Source organism: Cajanus cajan, chromosome 3 (assembly GCF_000230855.2).
Source record: "Cajanus cajan strain Asha chromosome 3, NIPB_CcT2T_4, whole genome shotgun sequence".
Taxonomy (NCBI): Eukaryota; Viridiplantae; Streptophyta; class Magnoliopsida; order Fabales; family Fabaceae; genus Cajanus; species Cajanus cajan.
This window is the reverse complement of record NC_138519.1, coordinates 4,127,062-4,150,231: the sequence shown is the minus strand read 5'-3', so window position 1 is coordinate 4,150,231 and position 23,170 is coordinate 4,127,062. Positions and strand designations below refer to the sequence as shown.

The window sequence follows — 23,170 nt, the reverse complement described above, 5'->3', positions numbered from 1 at the left end:
TTGGAAATTTCATATGTTTCAAGCTTCCACTTAGGATATCCGACTAGTTGCTTACATTGTTTCCTTTAAGTTCCTTGTCCTTAATTGCTTTATATTGCTGCCTTTAAAACGTTTAGAATTGTGTAATTCTTAATTGTTCACGTTTAGATTAGCTTTCCAAAACAAATCAATTGTGAAAAACATTCAAAATTTTTGTGAAAAGTTTTGGGGAATCATAGATACCACAAAGGAGTTTAGTGATTTCCACTTGAAAAAGCTTGGTTATTAAGTGGCTATTAGTAGCTCACTTCCCTTGATAGTGCAATTTGTACACTTAGACTTCCAAGTGCTATCTTTGTTCCTAGAAAATACCAAAAACATTTTATAACTTTTTGCATAGCATATAAATTCTCCTTGCTTAATCATGAGTCATAATTCTCAAAGTAGTAGTGACTTTGAATCTCCCAAAAGTTTTAAAAGAATTGTTAAGGAGGTTGAAGCACTAAAACTTTGGAAGCAACAAGAGGTACTTCAAAAAGAAAAAGAGAAAATTGAAAGAGAAGTACAACTTATTGCTTTAGAGGAAGAGATAAACAAGATTAAGCTAAGAGAAGAAAATTTTTTTTAAAAAAAATACATAAAAGCAAAAGTCAAAAAAATTTCTCAAAGAGTTCAACCAAGAGTTCCAATGACTCTCAAAGCCAAGATAATGAGGGAAGTTTGAATATGGATGCCTATTACCAACCTCACCCTAGAAGAGTCATTAAAGAACCCAAAGTGAGGGAATCAAGGGTTGATCTCCCTTACTTTCATGGTAAAGAGGATGTGGATGCCTACTTAGATTGGGAGATGAAAGTGGAGCAAATCTTCATTTGTCATCAAGTAGGTGAGAAAAGGAAAGTTCCCTTAGCCACCCTAGCTTTCCAAGGACAAGCTATGCATTGGTGGACATCCTTGGAGAGAGAGAGAAGACTTCACAATGACCCTCCAATCACTTATTGGAATGAATTGAGGAGTGCTATGAGAAGAAGGTACATTCCTTCTTATTATAGTAGGGAGCTTATGGATAAGCTCCAAAGACTCCAACAAAAGAACATGAGTGTGGAGGAGTATAGACAAAAGATGGAGTTGTATCTCATGAGGGCTGGAATAAGGGAAGAGGAAAGATTGACCATTGCTAGGTTTTTAAGTGGTCTAAATTTTGATATAAGAGATAGAGTTGAGTTATTCCCTTATAGGGACCTTGATGATTTGGTTCAACTTTGTATAAGGGTGGAACAACAAAATTTAAGAAAAAATTCTTTCAAAGGCAAAACTCAAACTAGCTCTTATATCAAGAAGAAAGACAAGAGGGAGGGTCAACATGACTCTTCTAAAAACTCTAGTAAAGGTCAAGAAAAAGAAATAGAAAAAAAAAATAAAAATATTGTCACTTCTAGTAGTAAGACTAGTGACATCAAATGCTTTAAGTGTCTTGGGAGAGGCCACATAGCTTCTCAATGTCCTACTAAAAAGGTCATGATTTTGAGAGGACAAGACATTTATAGTAGTGTTGATGAATCTAGTTCTACCACTTCAAGTGATAGTGAAACTAATGAAGAAGATCATCCAATTGAAAAGCTATATACTGTTGATGGTGATCTTCTTATGATCAAAAGGCTTCTTGGAAGTCAACCTTGTTCCACATCCCTATCACAAAGAGAGAACATCTTTCACACAAGATGTTTAGTTTCCAAAAGAACTTGTTCTCTCATTGTTGATAGTGGATCATGCTCTAATTGTTGTAGTATAAGGTTGGTTAACAAGTAAGCCCTTACCACTATTCCTCACCCTCACCCTTACAAACTTCATTGGCTCAATGAAGGTGAAGAATTGGAGGTAAATCAACAAGTGAAGGTCAAGTTTTCTATAGGGGATTATAAGGACAAGGTTTTATGTGATGTGATCCCTATGGAAGCTTGTCATATTTTGCTTGGTAGGCCGTGGCAATTTGATAAACACACTATACATGATGGCCTCACTAACAAAATATCCTTCACTCATAAAAATAAGGAAATTGTTTTCAATCCTTTAACACCACCCCAAGTGTTTGAGGATAAAAAAAAATGAAAAGAAAAAGAAATAAAGAAAAGAAAGAAAATCTCTTAGGAAAGAGTGTGGATGAAGGGGATTCCACTAAGACTATTGTGACCAAGGAAAGTTATTTTATTACTAAACAAGCTTTGAAAAGAACTCTCTTTATTCATAAAAGTCTTGACTCTTATCCTAATGCTGCCACTTATCTTAAAGTTGAGAATGAGAAACAAAATAAATTTCAAACAAAGAATTCTCAACTTCGAGATATAGTGAAGAAGGAGTGGACTATTCCTAGTGTTACTCCTTATACTACTTCCTTGAAGGTGCACAAGGAAGGAAGTATTTCTTTGGATTTAATAAAGCACCCAATTTTAGGTTTACATTGTTTAATAGATACAACTTGTAATAATCAATATTCTATGTTTAATCTTATGGGAAGTTTTTACTCTTTTGAACTTAATATGTTTCCTTCCCTACAAGATAAATATAGCTTATATGATTATGAGTATCTAGTAAACAATCAAATCCAAAATTGTTTAGGACATTTTCTAGTAATTTTTTCTTTATATTTTAGGAAAAGCCTAGGTTACCATTTAGGGTACTTTAGGCAAGATATTGTAGTGTTTAAAAATCATTCTTTTCGTTGTCTTAGTCATAGTGTTATCACATTTTTAGGTTTTACTTCTAGGTTATGCTTAGGAGAGGAGCCTATTTTCATTTCTAGAGAGTCTAATATTTTATCTTTCTTTGTTAGGTTAGATAGTAGGACTCCTCTTAGGATCCATGATCTTTTCTCTTACCATGTCACTTCTTATTCCTTGCATGTTTTACATATAGGTGCAAATTTTTCTTCCATGCATCCTCTAGATTTGAGGACAAATCATTTTCAAGAGGGAGGGGATGATGGAATCATACTTGGGAATGCAAGAGGTGACACACTCAAAGATCCAAGATGAGTGGGCTAAACATGGAAGATTGGGCCCATCAAGGCCCAATGGGCCCTATTGTAACATCCCAAATTTTATTTAATGAAAAGAAATATTTTTTTATGTATTTATTATGTGAATAAGTATTTTATTTATGTATTTTACTATTTACGTATACGTATTTTACTATTTACGTATACGTATTTTACTATTTATGTATACGTATTTTACTATTTACGAATACGTATTTATGAATAGTATTTTACTATTCATATGAATAGTAGTTTTGAAAAAACGTAAGCGCGCAAAACTCAAATTATTTGGATGAATAGTATTTTACTATTCATGAATAGTAATTATATTATTATTTTAATGAATAGTATTTTACTATGCAATTGCACAGTGAAGGGGCGGCTGAAACGTGGGCTGCGGATTCTTTCCGTTTCAAAATTTTAATTAATTTGAATATAATAATGAATAGTGAATAGTGCATAGTAACTTATAATATTATTTTAATGAATAGTGCATAGTGCATAGTAACTTCAAAATTTCTATAAATAGGGACCTAAGGATTTTGAAAATTCATAAATAGAGAGAAGAAAAGTTTAGAGAGAAGGAATTCTAGAGAGATAGAAAGAGAAAATAAGAGAGAAGGTTCTGCCTAGGTTGTGAAAAGAGGAGGAGAATAGAGAAGGTTCTGCTCTAGTTCCGGTTCCGGTTTAAGGAGAAAGAGAGGAGATTCTGCCCAAATTCCTATTTATCCAGGTAAGGGGGGAGTGGGAAACCTTGCTTGGGGGTGTAGAAATAATTGTTAAATAGTCTGTTTGTTGGATTGGCTCCCGATCCCTTGCCTGTTGTTTATTTCTTTGAATATGTATTATTGATGTGTTTTGTTTTATATCTTATTTATTTATAAATTTGTAATCTATTATTTAAATGGAAGGCTGAGCCTCCTTATTATCTTATATTACCTTTAAACTTCCTACTTTACTTAAAAGATCTTAATATATTATTATTGAAAAATATGATACCTAAGCAACCTCTGGACTGTTGGATTGTTGGACTGTTGGATTGTTGGACTGTTGAACTGTTGGACTGTTTGGACTGTTTGGACTGTTTGGACTGTTGGACTATTGGACTATTAAATTGGATTATTGAAATAATTTTTAATTATGAAATATGAATATGATATGTGTAACATGCTAAAGGTTGAGTCTGTGAATGTATGACATGCATCATATGCACATATTACTCCAGGTGTGCCGCTGAGGCCGCATACCCACGACTAACAAGGTGTACCTTTGGGTCACCCACGATATGCTAACGAGGTGTATGAACACCAATGATAGGTGTACCTTAGGGTCACCGACAATTGTATAGGTGTGCCTTCGGGTCACCAGTGATGAATTCTGCAACTTCCGTATGGCGCCACATGCATACATTAGTGAGTCAAGTCAAGAAAATCATTATACATAAGCATATATGTGAGATTGATTATATATGTGAATTATATTGCGTGTGTGTGTGCTATTTAACTTTTATTTCTATATCTGTAACTGAGTGAGAAGTTTCTCACTCCCTTGTCATTTTTGTGTATATTTAAATTATGATGCAGATAATTAGCATGAGGCTGAGGATGTTGGTGGTGAAGCTTAGGCTTCTGTTTGGGTTTCGCTCTGATAGGATGTGACATCGGGTTTAGCTAGGATTTCTCTTATGTCTTTATTGTTCTAAAAATATTTTCTTTTCTTGTGTAATTTAATAAATTATAAATTGATTCCTAACTAGGAGGCACTGCCACCTTTACTGGGATTAATTTATAATCTTTGTTTTATAATAACTTCTTGAGTTTAATATTTATGTGTATGAATTATGAATGTGCATCTTCTACCTTATGATACTTATTGTTTTATATCATTCTATGAAAATCTTTTATAAATATAGTTTATGTTTATTAATGATGTTGGGGTAGAGGGTGTCACATTTAGTGGTATCAGAGCAAGTCGATTTTATCAACCGTGTGTGTTATGTGCTTATCATGACTCTGTTGTGTACTCTGACTATGTCTTGTTTGTTGTGTACTATGATGATGATGTTCGTCCTGTGTTGATATTGTTGAGTTTGAGATTGTTAAGTTAGTTTGTAATCAGAGGAATGATAATCATGATAGTGTTAGCCAACTCGAATTATTAGAACCTTGGATGGGAGGTGATATATTGAGTGTACTAAGAGTTTATGATTGGTGAAATTTCTGACATCTATAGTTGTAGCAGGTTGAATCTAAAGGTGGTTGTCTCTTTGGTGAGAGATCGAAATGATGTTAATTCCCTTAAGTGTTATTATTGGTATGTTAATTATTTATGGTTTAGGTAGCATGTGAGTTGTTTTGATTGAGAAAAGTAAGGAGAGACTTGAATGAGAAATTAAGTAGTGAATTTGGAAAAAAATTGAGGTATTTTGTGGCATTAGATATATTGATACATTATTGCTATTTGGTGTCGAAAATATTTTCATTATAGTTTGTTATGATAGTATGAGTATTATATCGACAAAATTTATATTTTGAGGTCTTTATGAAGAATATGGCTTTAGATATTATCTTTTCAATAGAACTAGGATAAGATGAAACAAAAATCTAGAACTTCAAGTTATGACTGCCTTGGTGATTAGAAATTTAGTAAGCACTGAATTTATTAGTGGTGATATTTGAATCTTTAGCTAAAGAGATGATCTCTTGGAAATCTTATGTCTTCATAAAGAGTTGTAGCTTATTCACTTAACTTTCGTTTGAGATAGGTTTGAAATCACTTGGATGAATACAACTCGGTTTGTCAGGTATATATATGCTATCATGATATTTTGAGTTGTTAGGCATAAAAATAGATTTAAACTAGATTGTCTAAGTATGAATTTGGATTGTATGAGGTGAGTATTTTAGACCATGAAATTTCTTGCGGAGGAAGATTTACCTAAGTTGTGCTTAAGTGAGAGATACTTGAGTCAATTAGTAAAATCAGGAGTCTTGTTTGATAGTTTATATGAAAATTCAGTGAGTAATTTTTTTTTAACAGCTGTTCATGGTTTAAACTGCTCTCACTATAAAAATTGCTTTTGCCTTCGTTTCTTTGGTTATTAAGATGTTTCAGTTCATTAGGTTGTTTCTTGCCTACCCTTGGAATCAACCGTAAGGATAATCTATATCAGGAATTCTTGAACCTGTGTATATTTTTAACTACCCAAATCATTTCGTTGCTTACTTCTTTGAATTACTTACTATTACCTTTGACTGAATTGACTAGATTTTAGTAAGATTATTGTAATATATAAATATGTCTCTGAAAATAGGTTTAGGAAGAATATTGTGGCAAGAAGAAAAGATAGTAGCTTATGTTTCTAAGAAATTGAAAATTCATGAGAGAAATTACCTTACCCATAACCTTGTTAGCGACTTTGTCATTTATATAAAGATTTGGAGACACTAACTATATGATTCTATGGTTGAGGTATTTAGTGATCATAAGAACCTTAAATATATTTTGACCAAAGGGGTTGAATACGAGATAAAAGAAATAGTTGAAATTTCTTAAGGAGTAAAATTTTGATCTTATTATTTGGTTAAAGCCATTGTGGTGATTGATGTTTTGAGGAAATCTTTATCTTTCATTATGATTAGAGAGATGAATCTTTTTGGCTTAAATTAGAAATTTAAGTTTGGATTATAAGGTTACTTCTAGTATTGTGAGATTAAGTATGAATAGCGAATGGATTGTTGAAGAAAATTATAGGAGCATAATTAGTTGATTTATTTTGGTAACAAGTTATAAGGCTATAGGTTAAGGTGATGGATATGATTATGACTTGGGTGAAGATGAAATGGTGAAACTAGAGAACTGATATGGATACCGAGTGTACATTATGCTTAGGTACCTGATCTTTAGAATTGATCATAGAAGAGTTTGAATTGGTTGTAGATAGAGTAGTAAAATTAGTGATCTGATATGTGTATCTAATGCTTAGGTGTTGATGTTGTGGCAAATATCTGGATTACAATGATAACCAAATTATTATTTTGATGATTTAAGGATTGAATTTAATTGCAGAATTTAGAAACTTATGCTTGATGTGTAAGATTACCATAGTAGCATTGAATTATTTATGTTGGAAGTAACTAATAGATGAGATTAGAGGAACTAGGAGTTAGATCCTTTATTAGTGACCCAAATAAGCAAGAGATTAGAAAGGACACAGTTGGATGTTTAGTTATAAAACTTGAAAGGACATAAGAGTACTCTTAACATTTATTTAGGAGTTACTAAAATGTATCAGAGTGGCGCAAGGGAAGCGTGATGGTCTAATATGGAAAGCAAAGTAAAGAACTTGAATCAAGGTATGGAGAGTGAGTTTAAATTTGGAGTGGATGGAGTTTTGAGATTTAAGGATAAGTTGTACATCAACAAGGTAGTGATGTTGCATAAGAATTAGAAGTAAGAATGCAAAGAGTTTACCATTGCAAAAATTTCGGGGACGAAATTTCTAAAAGGAGGGGAGAATTGTAACATCCCAAATTTTATTTAATGAAAAGAAATATTTTTTTATGTATTTATTATGTGAATAAGTATTTTATTTATGTATTTTACTATTTACGTATACGTATTTTACTATTTACGTATACGTATTTTACTATTTATGTATACGTATTTTACTATTTACGAATACGTATTTATGAATAGTATTTTACTATTCATATGAATAGTAGTTTTGAAAAAACGTAAGCGCGCAAAACTCAAATTATTTGGATGAATAGTATTTTACTATTCATGAATAGTAATTATATTATTATTTTAATGAATAGTATTTTACTATGCAATTGCACAGTGAAGGGGCGGCTGAAACGTGGGCTGCGGATTCTTTCCGTTTCAAAATTTTAATTAATTTGAATATAATAATGAATAGTGAATAGTGCATAGTAACTTATAATATTATTTTAATGAATAGTGCATAGTGCATAGTAACTTCAAAATTTCTATAAATAGGGACCTAAGGATTTTGAAAATTCATAAATAGAGAGAAGAAAAGTTTAGAGAGAAGGAATTCTAGAGAGATAGAAAGAGAAAATAAGAGAGAAGGTTCTGCCTAGGTTGTGAAAAGAGGAGGAGAATAGAGAAGGTTCTGCTCTAGTTCCGGTTCCGGTTTAAGGAGAAAGAGAGGAGATTCTGCCCAAATTCCTATTTATCCAGGTAAGGGGGGAGTGGGAAACCTTGCTTGGGGGTGTAGAAATAATTGTTAAATAGTCTGTTTGTTGGATTGGCTCCCGATCCCTTGCCTGTTGTTTATTTCTTTGAATATGTATTATTGATGTGTTTTGTTTTATATCTTATTTATTTATAAATTTGTAATCTATTATTTAAATGGAAGGCTGAGCCTCCTTATTATCTTATATTACCTTTAAACTTCCTACTTTACTTAAAAGATCTTAATATATTATTATTGAAAAATATGATACCTAAGCAACCTCTGGACTGTTGGATTGTTGGACTGTTGGATTGTTGGACTGTTGAACTGTTGGACTGTTTGGACTGTTTGGACTGTTTGGACTGTTGGACTATTGGACTATTAAATTGGATTATTGAAATAATTTTTAATTATGAAATATGAATATGATATGTGTAACATGCTAAAGGTTGAGTCTGTGAATGTATGACATGCATCATATGCACATATTACTCCAGGTGTGCCGCTGAGGCCGCATACCCACGACTAACAAGGTGTACCTTTGGGTCACCCACGATATGCTAACGAGGTGTATGAACACCAATGATAGGTGTACCTTAGGGTCACCGACAATTGTATAGGTGTGCCTTCGGGTCACCAGTGATGAATTCTGCAACTTCCGTATGGCGCCACATGCATACATTAGTGAGTCAAGTCAAGAAAATCATTATACATAAGCATATATGTGAGATTGATTATATATGTGAATTATATTGCGTGTGTGTGTGCTATTTAACTTTTATTTCTATATCTGTAACTGAGTGAGAAGTTTCTCACTCCCTTGTCATTTTTGTGTATATTTAAATTATGATGCAGATAATTAGCATGAGGCTGAGGATGTTGGTGGTGAAGCTTAGGCTTCTGTTTGGGTTTCGCTCTGATAGGATGTGACATCGGGTTTAGCTAGGATTTCTCTTATGTCTTTATTGTTCTAAAAATATTTTCTTTTCTTGTGTAATTTAATAAATTATAAATTGATTCCTAACTAGGAGGCACTGCCACCTTTACTGGGATTAATTTATAATCTTTGTTTTATAATAACTTCTTGAGTTTAATATTTATGTGTATGAATTATGAATGTGCATCTTCTACCTTATGATACTTATTGTTTTATATCATTCTATGAAAATCTTTTATAAATATAGTTTATGTTTATTAATGATGTTGGGGTAGAGGGTGTCACACCTATGGGCTTGGAAGGCCCAAACCAAGTTTTAACATGGGCCTATCTTGATATGAACATTCTTATTATAATTTTGTTAGCATAGTTTGAATATATTTTGGTCTTGTATTTTGGACCACATAAAGTAGTATTTTAGGTTTTAGGCTTGTTGGGCATAGTTTTGGGCTTCATGGGCCTTTGGGCTTTTGGTACCCAATATTGGGCTCATTTTCATTCTTGTAATTTTTCCTTTCCATTGTATTTGTTTGACCAATGTAATTAGGTCATTAGAATAGGAAAATATAAAGAATACTAAAGTATGCTAATTAGGTTAAATTAGGTTTAATTTGGAAGTCATTTAAGTTACATTTGAGTCACATGTTTAGCACCATGGGTGGCTGAACATGTGCCACTCAAATTAATCCTAAATCACTCTCAAATCAAACCTAAATGCACCTTGGTACCTAAATTTTCGGACTTACACATGTGCACCAAAGTTTGAATTCAAATTTCAAATTTGAATTCAAACTTTAGGCGCCAATTTGTGAGCATTAAGTTTAGGCGCCTAAGTGTCATATTTTCGGTGCATACTTAAGTCTTTCCTTCATACTTTGTGTACCTGTCTGAGGGCACACTCCTGTTCTTCCTGGTGAAAGGGGACCGAATAAGAGCTCCAACGATGTCTTCAAAGGGGGGGAGGTACCTTGTTACGTGTGACCTATTTATAGCATCTGACATGGGCCTGAGCGTGATGGGCCCTATCAGATGTTTACCAAATTAGGTAATACGGTACTAATTGGTCGTTTAGGCTTTAATCATGTACTTACCTTTCTTGACTGTGATTACTTGTTATGACTCGCCTAACCCTTCGGCAAGAGGCCGAGCCGTCTAATCAATAATAGTCGGAACGGCAAATGACCGAACCGTCCAGTCCGTACATGGCAGCCTGTATACTTCCGGTATGTTCTATGTCGGCACGGCACCTGACCGAGCCGACTCGATGAATGATGATGGTCCATATTTGCATTAACCAGACTGATGTCGGTTCTCGGCCTCATGCCGAGCCGACGTTGATGATGATGCTTGTACGTGGCTATGCATGGGTGTCTGACGAAATGGCACGTGTTGGTCAACGTGACCGATAAGGACCTTCCGGTACACTTTGTATTCACTTTGAATCATTTATGAAATTTGTGAGCCATAGTGCCGAGTTTCTTTCTCAAAGTTTCTTAGAGTTCATCTTCAAAAATCCTTAGGAATTCACCTAAATTCCTTCTCTTTGAAGTGTGCTCTCCCTTGATGCTTGAACTCGGATGCTTCCCTCCTAGTTCTAGGTTGATTTCATCCGTGATTCCTCTAGTTTGCAAGTGTTCTTGAGTTGAAGAATCAAGTCTCCATTGAAGAAGATCCTGTCTAAGCAAAACCGTGGAGAAGAACCTCCATTCACTTCTCCTAGTTTTGCTATCATTTGGTTACAAGAAATGGATCTCCACACAAATGAGAACTTACATATGATGCATTTTATATGATTTCGAAGCAAAATTTTCAGTTTCTTTCTATGCCTATATTCAAAATTTTCACATAATAGATATCTTTGGTTTACATTGTCCCTCATCTCCTTTTAATTTGCATGAGGTCTTGATGCTTATTCATGTCAAATTCAGAGTTTACCAAAAGGATCATGGGCCAGAGGAGTCCTTAGTGATGCTGATAACCCTACTGAAGAGAAAGTGGATGAAGTATTGAACAAGTTTCTCAAAGACTTCCAAGAAGGTTCATTAGAAAGTAAAGTGGTTCTGGTTCTCTTGGAGGTGCAAGTGTATCTCTGCAGATTTTTATCACATCCAAGTTCTGGGAACATAATAAAGGATTCAAATAAATAGAAAATAATTAAAATAAAAAAGTCATATAAAATGAGGGAAAAGGAATTAAGTTTCCTTCGAACACCAACTATATGCAACTAGATATACAACCATACAATGCGTAGATAATTAAATAAATGAATTATTTAAATTTTATTTAATTAAAATGTATATTTGTTGTATCACGATTATAACTAGAGGATGAAAATTAAAATAAAATAAAATCGTTATTAATATTTATTTTTAAGAAAATATTAGAAAAACCAATTAAAGAAAATGAAGGTCTTTAAAATTAAATTTTGTGTTTAGAAGTCATTTATATCTAAAGAAAATCAAAATATTAGCATTATACAACGCACATTAAAAATAGTTTTTTTTTATTTAATTAAATGTGTAACATTAATATTATTTTTAAAATTATTTATTTTATCTCTCGAAAGAAAACTAGATTATTTAGGTTTTATATTGTATATTATTTACTTTTAAAAATTTTATATTCAATGATTTTTATTATTTTAAGAAAAAAAATTATTAGATTTTTTTTTATCTTTTGAGTCGACAGAATGAATCCTTATTCTTTATGTATCCTCAAAGTATAATGAAAAAATTAGACTTACCTAATTTTTAGGTAAAAAAATATTCATGAGTTAATATTATTTATTTATTTATTTTGTTATTTAAAAAGTTGTTTGCATAACAAAATAAGAACATTTTAAAATGGTTATCACTTTAGACCTTAACTTGTCACAATAATCAAATAAAAAAATTAAAATAATTATCACTCATATATTTTAGAAGTTATATATTTAATATTTTTGGCATATCATTTACAATAATCAATTAGAAAGGAGAGCATTTTATTTGATAAGATTTCTGTAATAATCAAACACAAAAGCGATCTAAAAATAGCTATAGTTGATAACGTAATACCCTTTATATCTTAGAAGATATTTAATTAATTACACAAGATTTTATGTTACCTAGCTAATTAATTTGTTAATGTTGAAAACGTAGGTATTATGAATAAATTAGCAAAACGTAGGTATTTTATGTGTGTTGCGTGTCTCATTAATATTGTGCAATGCATGAGTGTCCAAAGGATAATGACTATTGTGCCTGAGGTTGCTTGCACGCTACAGCTACAGTGAAAGAAGCCGAACTAGTTGATTTTTTTTTCCAGTTCGGCCTTTTTGTCTTTTTCTGTCCTACCTCTCTTCTAAATGTTTTAATATAAAATGAATTTAGGACAATCCAATAAACACAAGAAAATGTTACTTCCTTAAATTTCCTCTATGAAAAAAGAAATATATTTAAAAGAAATAAAAGTAAATAAAATAAATTTTTTTATTGAGGTGATTTTATTTTCAAATTTTTATCTTTTTTTCTTTTAATATTTTATATTTTCTATTACATTTTTTATATTTGGACAAAATTGAAATGCAATGGGTGTCACAATCCAGAAAGTAAAATGAAATGGTTGTCATAACCCATAAAACTTAAAATGATTTCCCTTTTTCTTATATTTTTTCTTTCTTTTCTTTTATTTTTTAGTAAACATGTTGACAATAATGAATGAAATTAGGATCATAATGATTTTGGATCATGTAATAGTTTCATCTCAAACACAATTGTTTTTCACATTTAATTAAAATTTATTATAAATTATTTTTTTAGTCTTATTTCTTATTTTTCTTTCAGCATTACACATAATTTTATAATTTATTTTTACAAATTTCATATTTCTTATTTAGTTACCATAACACAATTTTATAATTTTTTTTAAAAATTTCTTATTTCTTATTTAGTGACCACAACACATAATTTTATTATTATTTTTATTATAAATTTTAGTAGATAACAAACAAAAAAGTGCATTAAAATATACATATGTGTATTCATGATGGTCTCTAGTAATGAAAGAATTGGACCGTTTATCTTTTCCATGCACCACAAAAGACTTGGTGTATGTTTGAATTTTCTTTTGCAAAGCAAATGGACAATTCTCAAACGGACAATTCCAAATTAGAAGCAAGTGTGAGGTGTCTTTTTAGTTGAACATACGTTCACGTTTACACCAACGTTTATACAAACACACTATAAACACCCTTGGCCGTTGTGTTTTGAAAGAAAAGAAAGCTGCTCTAGGAAAGGGTGGAGTCGTGGAGAGGAGTTGTGAAAAGATAAGAGAAAAGGGTGAAGTTCTTGGAGGTATGGTTCTTCCTTATCATGCATATATGCTTAAATTTTGTTTCAGAACTTTTTTCATTTTTAATGCTTCTCTTTATCTCTCTCCCTCCACTTTTATTTTGCAATGCACTCGCCTCATAGTTATAGGTGTTATTATGTATGTTTTAAGAAAACAAGTAAATTACAACAATTACAAATAACTGATAATCGAACTCAGTTCCAACAACAAAATTTAAAATACTTTTGGATTTCTTTCAACAAAGATTATATAGTTTAATGTACCTTAATGTTTCAAGATTGGACCACCATCACACGGATAATTACAACTGCAAAGGAGCAACTATCTAGCAAGTTGCAAGCTGCCTTTCGCGGAAGGACAAGACCATATTCTTCTGTTTTGATCTTTTATTTGTTTTAAATATATTTTTTTATTTATTAAGATTAAAAATTACTTTTAAAAGGAATCACTAGTACTATAATAATTGTGAGTAATCGAAAGCTACAGTACAATGACCAATTTAGGAAAAAAGAAGATTCACGTGAACTAATTCTGAAAGCTACAGTACAATGATCAAACTAGGGGGAAAAATTCACGTTAACTAATTCCGAATACATGATAATTATTGTAACTTAAGTAACTCGAAAATAGTTTGAATTAATTAACTAGTCAAATTTGAGTTTAATTTTATATAATTTATGTCGTTTGATTCACAAATTGATTCAATATATAATTTATAAAATTAATTAACGTTTTATATGATTTCAAGTTATTAAAATGTGAAAGAATTTTTAAAATTAAGTTATATGTTAATAATAACAAAAAAAAATAAACATTTTACTTCCGGAATTTTTTATTATTTTATATAAGGTAAAATAAATTTTATTTATAAAAACTTTGATTATAATTATGTTATGTCTCGTAACATTACAAAATTAATAGGAGAAATTATATTATATTTTTTTAAAAATAAACAATTATTTTATTTAAAATTTATTATTAAATTAAAATTTTAAAATGTATAACATTATAAATTGAATTTTGATTCAAGTGATTCGAACAAAAGAACTAAATTAAATTATTAATAAGTTTGAAACGAATTAAGTTTAAATTAAGAAAAAATAAATTTATATTAAACTTGAGTCAAACTGTTAACCAAGTCAAATATTATTAAATTAAACTTATCCTCAACTTGACTCATTTGCAACCCTAATTATAACATAAATATCTATTTTAATTTTTATATATAAAATTGTAATTTCAAATTTTGGTTTTTGTTATTGTAAATTTGATAATAAAAAATAATATATTTAAATGTAAGACAAACATGTGACTTATTCATATTTAATATTGAAAGAATGGAGATTTGACATTGTAATTATTAATATTTGTCTTATTCATATTTTACTATTAAAAATATGACATTGACTACCACAGACAGCATATTTGCAATAGCTGGCTTGAAAGTTGAAACTGAAGATGGGAGAAGCTACAGAAAGGTAGCACTTTACTACTGAGATTTGGGTTATTCATATATTTAGTATAAATGACAACCATAACAGGTTTGCATTGCAATAATTAAACTTTTTCCTTTTTTTTTCTTTTTATTTGTTTACAACTATCAATTCCCAATTCTATTGTTGAATTCAAATAATTAAAATTTCTGAATCCTTATAAGCTTTGAATTTGTCAGGTATGCAGTTGTGACAGGTGCAAATAAAGGAATTGGATTGGAGATAGTTAGGCAATTAGCTTCAGCTGGAATCAAGGTGGTTCTGACAGCAAGAAATGAGGAAAGGGGTCTCCAAGCACTGCAGACACTCCAAGCCTCTGGTCTTTCTCACCTTGTTCTCTTTCATCAACTGGATGTGGCTGATGCTACAAGTGCAGCTTCTCTTGCTCATTTCATCAAATCTAAATTTGGAAAACTTGATATTCTGGTAACATATATATGCAACTTTCACACTTCTCTCTTTTTATGTTTCATTCCTTCTAAATGGAAGTTTCTCACAGCAATTCTGTAACTGTATGTTTGAGCTTCAATTAAAAAGATAAAAGATAAAATAAAAATGAGACACTCATTAACATGATGAACTAAAAAATGTATATTTTATTTATATTAAGGGTATTCACCTACATGATTAGATCAGTCTTCTATATGAAAAAAATTTGGTTAGGTGAGGAGATTTCATAAACGACTTCACCTAATTCTTTAATTTTTGTTGACTATCAATAACATAATTATATAAATTTTTTAATATTTTTTATTAATTCATCGTTAATGTTCAATTAATTTGATTTAAAATTTATATTCGATCTAATTTTTAATCGAATCTAATCTAAGCGATTTGGATTTGACCAGTTTTTTATTTTAATTTTAGTTTTTTCTTATATTTACTTTTCAATTATTAAATGAATAGTAAGTCATATAATAAATATTAATTGAGAAGAAGTACTTCGTACTTCTTAATATTTATTTAAAAATGAAATTAAAAAGAGACATATGCCAAGTGGAGATAGTAAAAGATTAATGATGATTTGTTTAAAAGACAACTAAGTATAAAAAAGATACTTTACCCTTTCGTGTGAATAATTTTTTAGCAGTTACTCAGGGGGTAGGAGAATTTTTAAAAATAAATTTATGAAGAAAAAAGAGAATAAAAATTAAATAAAAAAATTGTGGGACAAAAAGAATGCTTTGAAAGTTAAACAACAAAACAGTGAATAAAATATATACATAGATATATCACTTTTATTAATAAGTATAAATAATTAAAAAAAAATGTTAAATATCTCGTCTATAAGTCATCATATATATAATAGTATAGCTTCTCATTTCTCAAATATATGCTATTAATATAAATCTACATAAATTGATAATTATATACGTTTATTATAATACTAACAAATTTTTCAATTAAATAAGAAATTAAGATGTAAATATGAATGTATCATATATATATATATATATATATATATATATATATATATATATATATATATATATTGTCTTTTGGGTCTGAATTAGATTGAATCGATTTTCAAAATCAAATCCAAAATTTGATCCAATTCAATAAAAATTGTTGATTCTTTTAGTTTTTAGTATATTCGCTTTTCGGATTTTTGATTGACTTTTTCTATTTTTATTGAGTTGGATCGATTTAGAAATTGACATATCTATTTTGTATGATTTATATTTATTTTTACCCTTTTCTTAGTTTGCATTGCATGTTGGTGTGTGATCATCTTGCTACTGTTGTTTTTCATTGTTAGAATTTTAGTTTTGGCTACATGTTTATATGCATTAGATATTTTTTTTAACAGAATTAAATATATTTTTAATCTCTATAATTTTTTAAAAGAATATTATTTTAATTATTCAAATTTAAAACTTATGTTTTAGTCTCAAATACAAAAAAATAATATTTTAATCTCTCTCAACTAGTCACTATCTATCAATTTGGTATTAGGGACTAAAGTAATATTTTTTTTTGAAATTACATAAATTAAAAAAATAAATTTAAAATTTGAAAGACTAAAATAAAAGTTTTTAATATTTTTAAGAATTAAAAATACAAATTTTAAATTTAAAAGAAAAAGAATACATACACCAAATTTATAAAACTAAATACATAATAAGCAAACTTTATATTTTGTGCAAACTGTTTTCATGGAGTATCAGATTATGCTCTTACTTCCTATATTATATATATGTTAACATTTGGTATTAAGTAGGCTTCAATATCTATTTTATGGATTTGAAAGAATTCTTTCATATCTAGTTATTGAGCTATGATAAATTTTCTTAATTGCTTTGAAGGGAATCTCAAGACCTCTCATTTAATTTTGAGGTTTGCATATTTCATTTAAGAAAAAATGTACAATGCAGATTAATAATGCAGGGATCGGTGGAATGGTAACTGAAGATGCTGATTTAATCAAAGCAATTATCATGAATCGTGGGGTAAGTATGTAGGCAGTAGGCGTGTTCTGTAATCTGGATAATAAATTTGGAATGTTGCATTGTATAAAATAGACATTGATTTTAGAGACCGAATTTCTGGTCTCAATAGATAAAATAAGGCGCCAATTTGGAAACTAAATGCAGTAAATGTATTTATATACAAACTTAGAAGGATTTTTAAGAGATTCTCTATTTAAAAATATGTTTTATTTTCAATAGAGAAGCTTTTAAAAATATTTTTAATTTGTATCCAAATAAAATTTAAATAGTTAAATCATTCATCTCTAATTCTAGAAATTGATTTAAGGGCTAAATTACAAACCAAATTAACTATCCCACTATAACTAAGTAACCACTTATATATAGACATTTTATATAAACAATGATTTAATGGCCAAAAATACAGAAACTAATTCTATGGTAGGTCCGAACTTGACAAGTATATCAATTATTATAGGTAATAAATTGGACAAAAATTTAAGTTATTGAATTTACAAGTATTTATATTATAATTGTTTAATTAAATTTAATACTAAAGAGATGAATTATCAAAAATTAAGAATTTTTCAATGTGAAATATAAAAATTTATAGAATGATAAACATAAAAAGAATATAACATAGTAATGAAGAATTTGAATTTAATTAATAAGAATATATAGACAAAATTTGATTTCACTAATCTTCCCTAGGTAAATCATCCCCAATTTTTATTCAATATTAAAAATTATACAGTTAATTCAATAACTTACAATTATATTTAAAATCTTAGTTCTTTAGGTGAGAAATTCTAAATTGTTTAGGGAAAATCTAATTTTCTTGATAATTTTTTTGTTAAAGTTAGGGATATAAAAAATGATTGAGAAGGCTTATAGCAAAACTTGGTAAATTTTCCTCACAAGTTTTCTGAACACAACTTGAAAACCTTCAACACAAATTTTATGACAAAACTTGATAAAGCCTCCTTTATATGATCATCTCTCTCATTTAAGGCGATGATCCTCTCTATAAGTAGGTTGGGTAATTCTTCTCATCTTAAGAACTTTTATTCATTAACCTAACATCCTAACTTTAAAAAAGGAAAGAAATATGCAAAATAAATTAAAATATATTTTAATTCTAAATAATATCTTAAAAGAATCAATATATTTTAAAATCAAAATAATATCTTAGAGATCTAAATTTGAAAATTTGAATTGTTTTCCCAACAACTCCATCCTCAATTAAAATTTTCAAACTTCATCTTTTTGTTATCTTTTATGTTCATTACAATCATCTTTAATCATATTTTTGTTTTACAGTACTTCACTTCTCTATTCTAGAAGTATTGAAATTGCTTTATATCAATCTTCAATACTCAAGTGATAGGTTAATAGACTACATGCATGAACCATGAGTTCTAATATCACTGTTGGGAACAAAAAGCATTCTTTTTCTTTTACGTGCAACAATAGTGAGAGTACATACAAAAACGTCATACATTAAAAAAATATCACATAATTTGTTTAACATGGCTTAACCCTTTATGTCCACGTATATAAGAATGTTCGTTATTTCAAAATGTATTACATATATATTTTTGAAAATCTTCCATTTAAGTTTTGTGAGTGAAATTTAAAAATCTTTTCTTATAAATTTTATGGGTGAAACTTGGAAACCCCTCCCTCACAATTGTTCTAGATGCAACTTGGAAACTTTCAACACAAGTTTTATGACGAAACTTGGTAAACCCTCTTCCATATGACTCCTTCTCTCATTTAAGATGGTGATCTTCTTTATAGGTCGGGTAATTATTCACATCTCAAGAGTCTTTATTTATTAACATAACATCTTAATCTTAAAAGAGGAAATCAATCTCTAAAATAAACATAATATATTTCAATATTTAAATAATATCTTAAGAGAATCCATATCTTTTAAAATCTAAATAGTATCTTAGAGATTTGATTTTAAAAATTTGAAATATTTTTCTAATAGGTAACAACATCAATCTCCAGCATTGGACACTTAGTCGCTCATGGCTAAGGATTACACAGAAAAAGAAGGATCTTTAAGCAATACGTGATTACATGAATGATCTTACAAGAACACTATAATTTCTCTAAAATTTTGTTCGTAAAAAATAAGTTACAAAAACTTCTTAAAAATTCTAATTTATATTATTTTAAATGGTCTTCTATTTGTTATCCTCGCTCAAAGCGCCCATGTGGTTCACTTAAGCAAGCTTGTTTGATTCTTTTAGAGGTGATCTTTGACTCAACTTGCTTAGAGCACCTATTGTGATTGTTCTAAGAGAATTTTGGCTCGGTCAAAGTAGGTACTCCACTCAATTAAGCAAGCTAGCATCCTCTTCTAGGGGATCTTTGACTTGCCTCATTCAAAGCGAAATTCTGGTCACTTTGAGCGAATTTTAGCTTGTTCAAAGTGAGCACTCCACTATCTTAAATAAGTTAGCTTCATATCTCATGTGTAGTCTCTGACTTGTCTCACTCAAAGCGAGTTGTTGAGCACTTTGAGAAACTTTGACTTACGCTCAGAGCATGTCCAATTAATCTTGAATCAATGATTTCTTTTAAGACTTGTAGCTTTCAAGTTACATTAATTCTATCACATCTCAACAAAGAAAATATATTAAAAATATCTAATATTAAACAATTACATCTTAAAAATAAAATTATCTCTTAATTAAGTGTTTTGTGATAAAAATAAAATTTTGAAATATAAGATATATTTAATAATTATCTAAATTGAATAAAAATTGTAATTTGATGATTACCAATAAAAAAAATATAGTAACAACCCAATCATTGATCGATTATAAGGTAATTGATGTATAATTGATTACATAATTTTCTAAGACCATTTGAAATTCTAATGATGGAAAAATACAAGAGAAGAGTGGAAGTTTTCATGATAGTGATTGGAGGTGTTTGGATATCCCTTCTCTTTTCCTTTTCAATTCCTTTTTGGGTTATGGGAATAGCATATTGTGAACTCTTATAATGACTATTTTCCCTTGTAATGTACTAATTAGGTTTTTCTAAAAAAGTGTAGGTTGAGATCACAACAAATCAATAATAAATATGTTGAAGTAGAGCTTATAAAGGCTTGAAAAATCCTCATCTCGTTTACTAGTTTTTTAGTTGAATTAGCCCCAACCCAAATACAATACTGTATCAAAGCATTTATTTCAACAATATTTTATATGTCAACCTAAATTATCATGTTTTTCTTATAATTGTTGATAATTTTGGAATTGGCTCATCATTGCAATGTCAATGACATATTATATGAGAAATCTGGAAGGTTGTGATTGCTATATTTTAGGGCAGGAGATAATGTTAGGGGTTTGAAAAACTTATGTGATTGAGTTGTCAATACTTTGCAGGCAATATCAGAAGATGATGGGAGAAAGGGAATTACTCAAACATATGAGTTAGCTAAAGAATGCTTGCAAATAAATTATTATGGAGCCAAAATTACTATAGAATCCCTTATGCCCCTCCTCCAGTTATCTGATTCACCAAGAATTGTGAATGTATCATCCTTCATGGGGCAGTTAGAGGTAGACCATTACTTCTTTTGTCAATAGTTTATTAACGTTTTTGCATAAAATCTATCTGAAAATGGGTAAAGAAAGATTAAGCTTGAAATTCTGGTGTTTAGGTAGTTAACGGGAGTTCTTGCTATTACTTAATACTAGCTAAATCTATATTCATCTTTTCTAAATAGTTGATAAATAGCCAATCCATATGTTATGTAATATAGAGTTTAAACAAAAATACATACATCTTTCTTCATCTCTTACTAAGGGTCTTATAGTTTGTAAGGATATAGATGCATATAAATTTATTTTTTGTGTTTCCCTTACAAGTTGAAAATAGACATAATAATATACTAAAAGATGAAAACAAATTTCATTTATAATAATAGGAAATAAGCCAGCAGGTTACAAATGGATCTCCTCAATAAATTGACAATAGTATATTGTTAATAAAAGCTCTAATTAGACAAATATAGTGTGACATAATTCACAAATAATTTTATTCTTTTAATATGTAATTCAAGGTTTGATTCCCATATTTATATGTATGAAAAAATATTTATTAAAAAAATCATTTCTTAAATAAATCTTAGTAACTCAACGCATTATTCATTACCTCTTGGCTAGTGATACCCTGGGATTCACCTTAACACAATTCGAATTAGCGTTCCATATGATGCTGAGGGCTGAGGCTTCGATCCACGTTCAAAATTTCCATATAATTTATATCTCATTCGTTTATAATTGTCTCTCATCTCCTATAATTTGCATAAGGTCTTATTGCTTGATCATGTAAATTTCAGAGTTTCACAAAAGGATCATGGGCTAGAGGAGTCTTCAGTGATGTTGATAATCTTAGTGAAGAGAAAGTGGATGAAATATTGAAGGAGTTTCTTAGAGATTTCCAAGAAGGTTCATTTGAAAGTAAAGGTTGGCCTAGGTACCCGAGTGCCTACATTGTCTCTAAAGCTGCTATGAATGCCTATACTAGAATCCTTGCTAAGAAATATCCCTCATTTTGCATCAATAGCGTTTGCCCTGGTTATGTCAAGACACAATTAACTGCTAATACTGGCTTCTTAACGGCTGAAGAAGGTGCAGCTAGTCCTGTGAGGCTAGCATTGCTTCCCAATGGTAGTCCATCTGGCCTTTTCTACAGCCAGAGTGATGTCGCTTCCTTTTGATTTGTAATCCAATCTTTATGGTTTCAGGACAAATTGCTTGTCAATTTATGATTCCATGTTACACCTTTTCTATTCAGCCTATTTTAAGCACATTATATCATGTTGTATTTACATTATATCATTATCATGTTGTATGTCATTGACGATGTCTTGGGTTAATTTCTCTACAGCTAGGTTTACTGCAAGAGTTAATCTATGGAAATATAATCGTTTTGTGTTGAATTAATTTTCAAGATTACAGAATTTAAATAACTAATAATCATGTTGGTTAATTTCACTATAAAGGGATGTTCAGTTAGCAAATTTTATTGCAAGGAGGTTGTTTGTCCAAGTAATAAATTGTATTAGGAATTAACAAATTTAATTCCCTTCTCCAACACCAAATATACATTTTTACTGATTGAGCCTCATGATTTTTATTTTTTTTTTGGAGTTCGACGAATATCTCTTATAATTCACAGGTAAGTTTAACCAAATTATTAGACTCAATGACCATATTGTCGACGTAGACGGTAGACCTCTATATTCTTGCCGACTTGTGTTTGGAATAGTTTTTTTTTATCAGTCACTAATAAGTGGCTATGACATTTTTCTTGTAACATCCAAAATCTTTTAATAAATTGTAATAAATTGTTTTTAAAAAATATATATTTTTAATAATTATACTTAAATGATTATCGAAAAAGTAGAAATAATGACCATTTTTGTTTTTAACAAGAACTTGTATTCTAAACTTAGAATAGATATAATATAAGTATAATTAATATATTATAGGAAATACTCCTAAGTGTGACACTATTATACTTCCATAAGATATACACACTACATTAGAGCATATAGCATTTCAAAAAGTTTTGACTACTAATCGACTATAAGTATATATATAAACAAAAAGTATAATCTTACCTTTCCAACCTATAATAAAGTCAAAAAGGAAAAGGTATTGATATTAGAGTTGAAAGTAGTCGACCTATACCATAATATATACTTCCTCACTATCCCACCTATGATCTCTCAGA

The 23,170-nt window shown here is 29.6% G+C and overlaps 1 protein-coding gene and 2 long non-coding RNA genes across 4 annotated transcripts; all 3 read left to right on the top strand.

The window, feature by feature from the left end:
* The first annotated feature begins 3,275 nt into the window (after positions 1–3,275).
* On the top strand, positions 3,276–4,898 carry LOC145955462 (uncharacterized). The gene is made up of 2 exons (XR_014432081.1): positions 3,276–3,746; positions 4,597–4,898. It is a non-coding gene; the product is annotated as an uncharacterized LOC145955462 (long non-coding RNA).
* A 1,268-nt stretch (positions 4,899–6,166) lies between these two features.
* LOC145955461 (uncharacterized) lies at positions 6,167–9,370 on the top strand. Its single transcript, XR_014432080.1, has 2 exons — positions 6,167–8,218; positions 9,069–9,370. It is a non-coding gene; the product is annotated as an uncharacterized LOC145955461 (long non-coding RNA).
* A 3,908-nt stretch (positions 9,371–13,278) lies between these two features.
* On the top strand, positions 13,279–22,373 carry LOC109793960 (short-chain dehydrogenase/reductase 1). 2 transcript variants are annotated; one of them, XM_020353434.3, is made up of 6 exons: positions 13,294–13,484; positions 14,899–14,960; positions 15,155–15,401; positions 17,351–17,425; positions 20,812–20,988; positions 21,771–22,373. In XM_020353434.3, the coding sequence occupies exons 2-6, from the start codon at positions 14,941–14,943 to the stop codon at positions 22,149–22,151; spliced, it is 900 nt and encodes a 299-aa protein (XP_020209023.1). In that variant the 5' UTR covers positions 13,294–13,484; positions 14,899–14,940; the 3' UTR covers positions 22,152–22,373. The 2 variants fall into 2 exon arrangements, with proteins under 2 accessions (XP_020209024.1, XP_020209023.1); XM_020353435.3 differs by lacking the exon at positions 17,351–17,425 and having other exon boundaries at positions 13,279–13,484.
* Positions 22,374–23,170: the final 797 nt, after the last annotated feature.

Coding starts and splice junctions, on each gene's coding strand:
- LOC109793960 (XM_020353434.3), top strand. CDS start 14,941: ATGGGAGAAGCTACAGAAAG. Junction 17,426..20,811: donor CAATTATCATGAATCGTGGG/GTAAGTATGTAG, acceptor AATACTTTGCAG/GCAATATCAGAAGATGATGG. Junction 20,989..21,770: donor CCTTCATGGGGCAGTTAGAG/GTAGACCATTAC, acceptor TGTAAATTTCAG/AGTTTCACAAAAGGATCATG.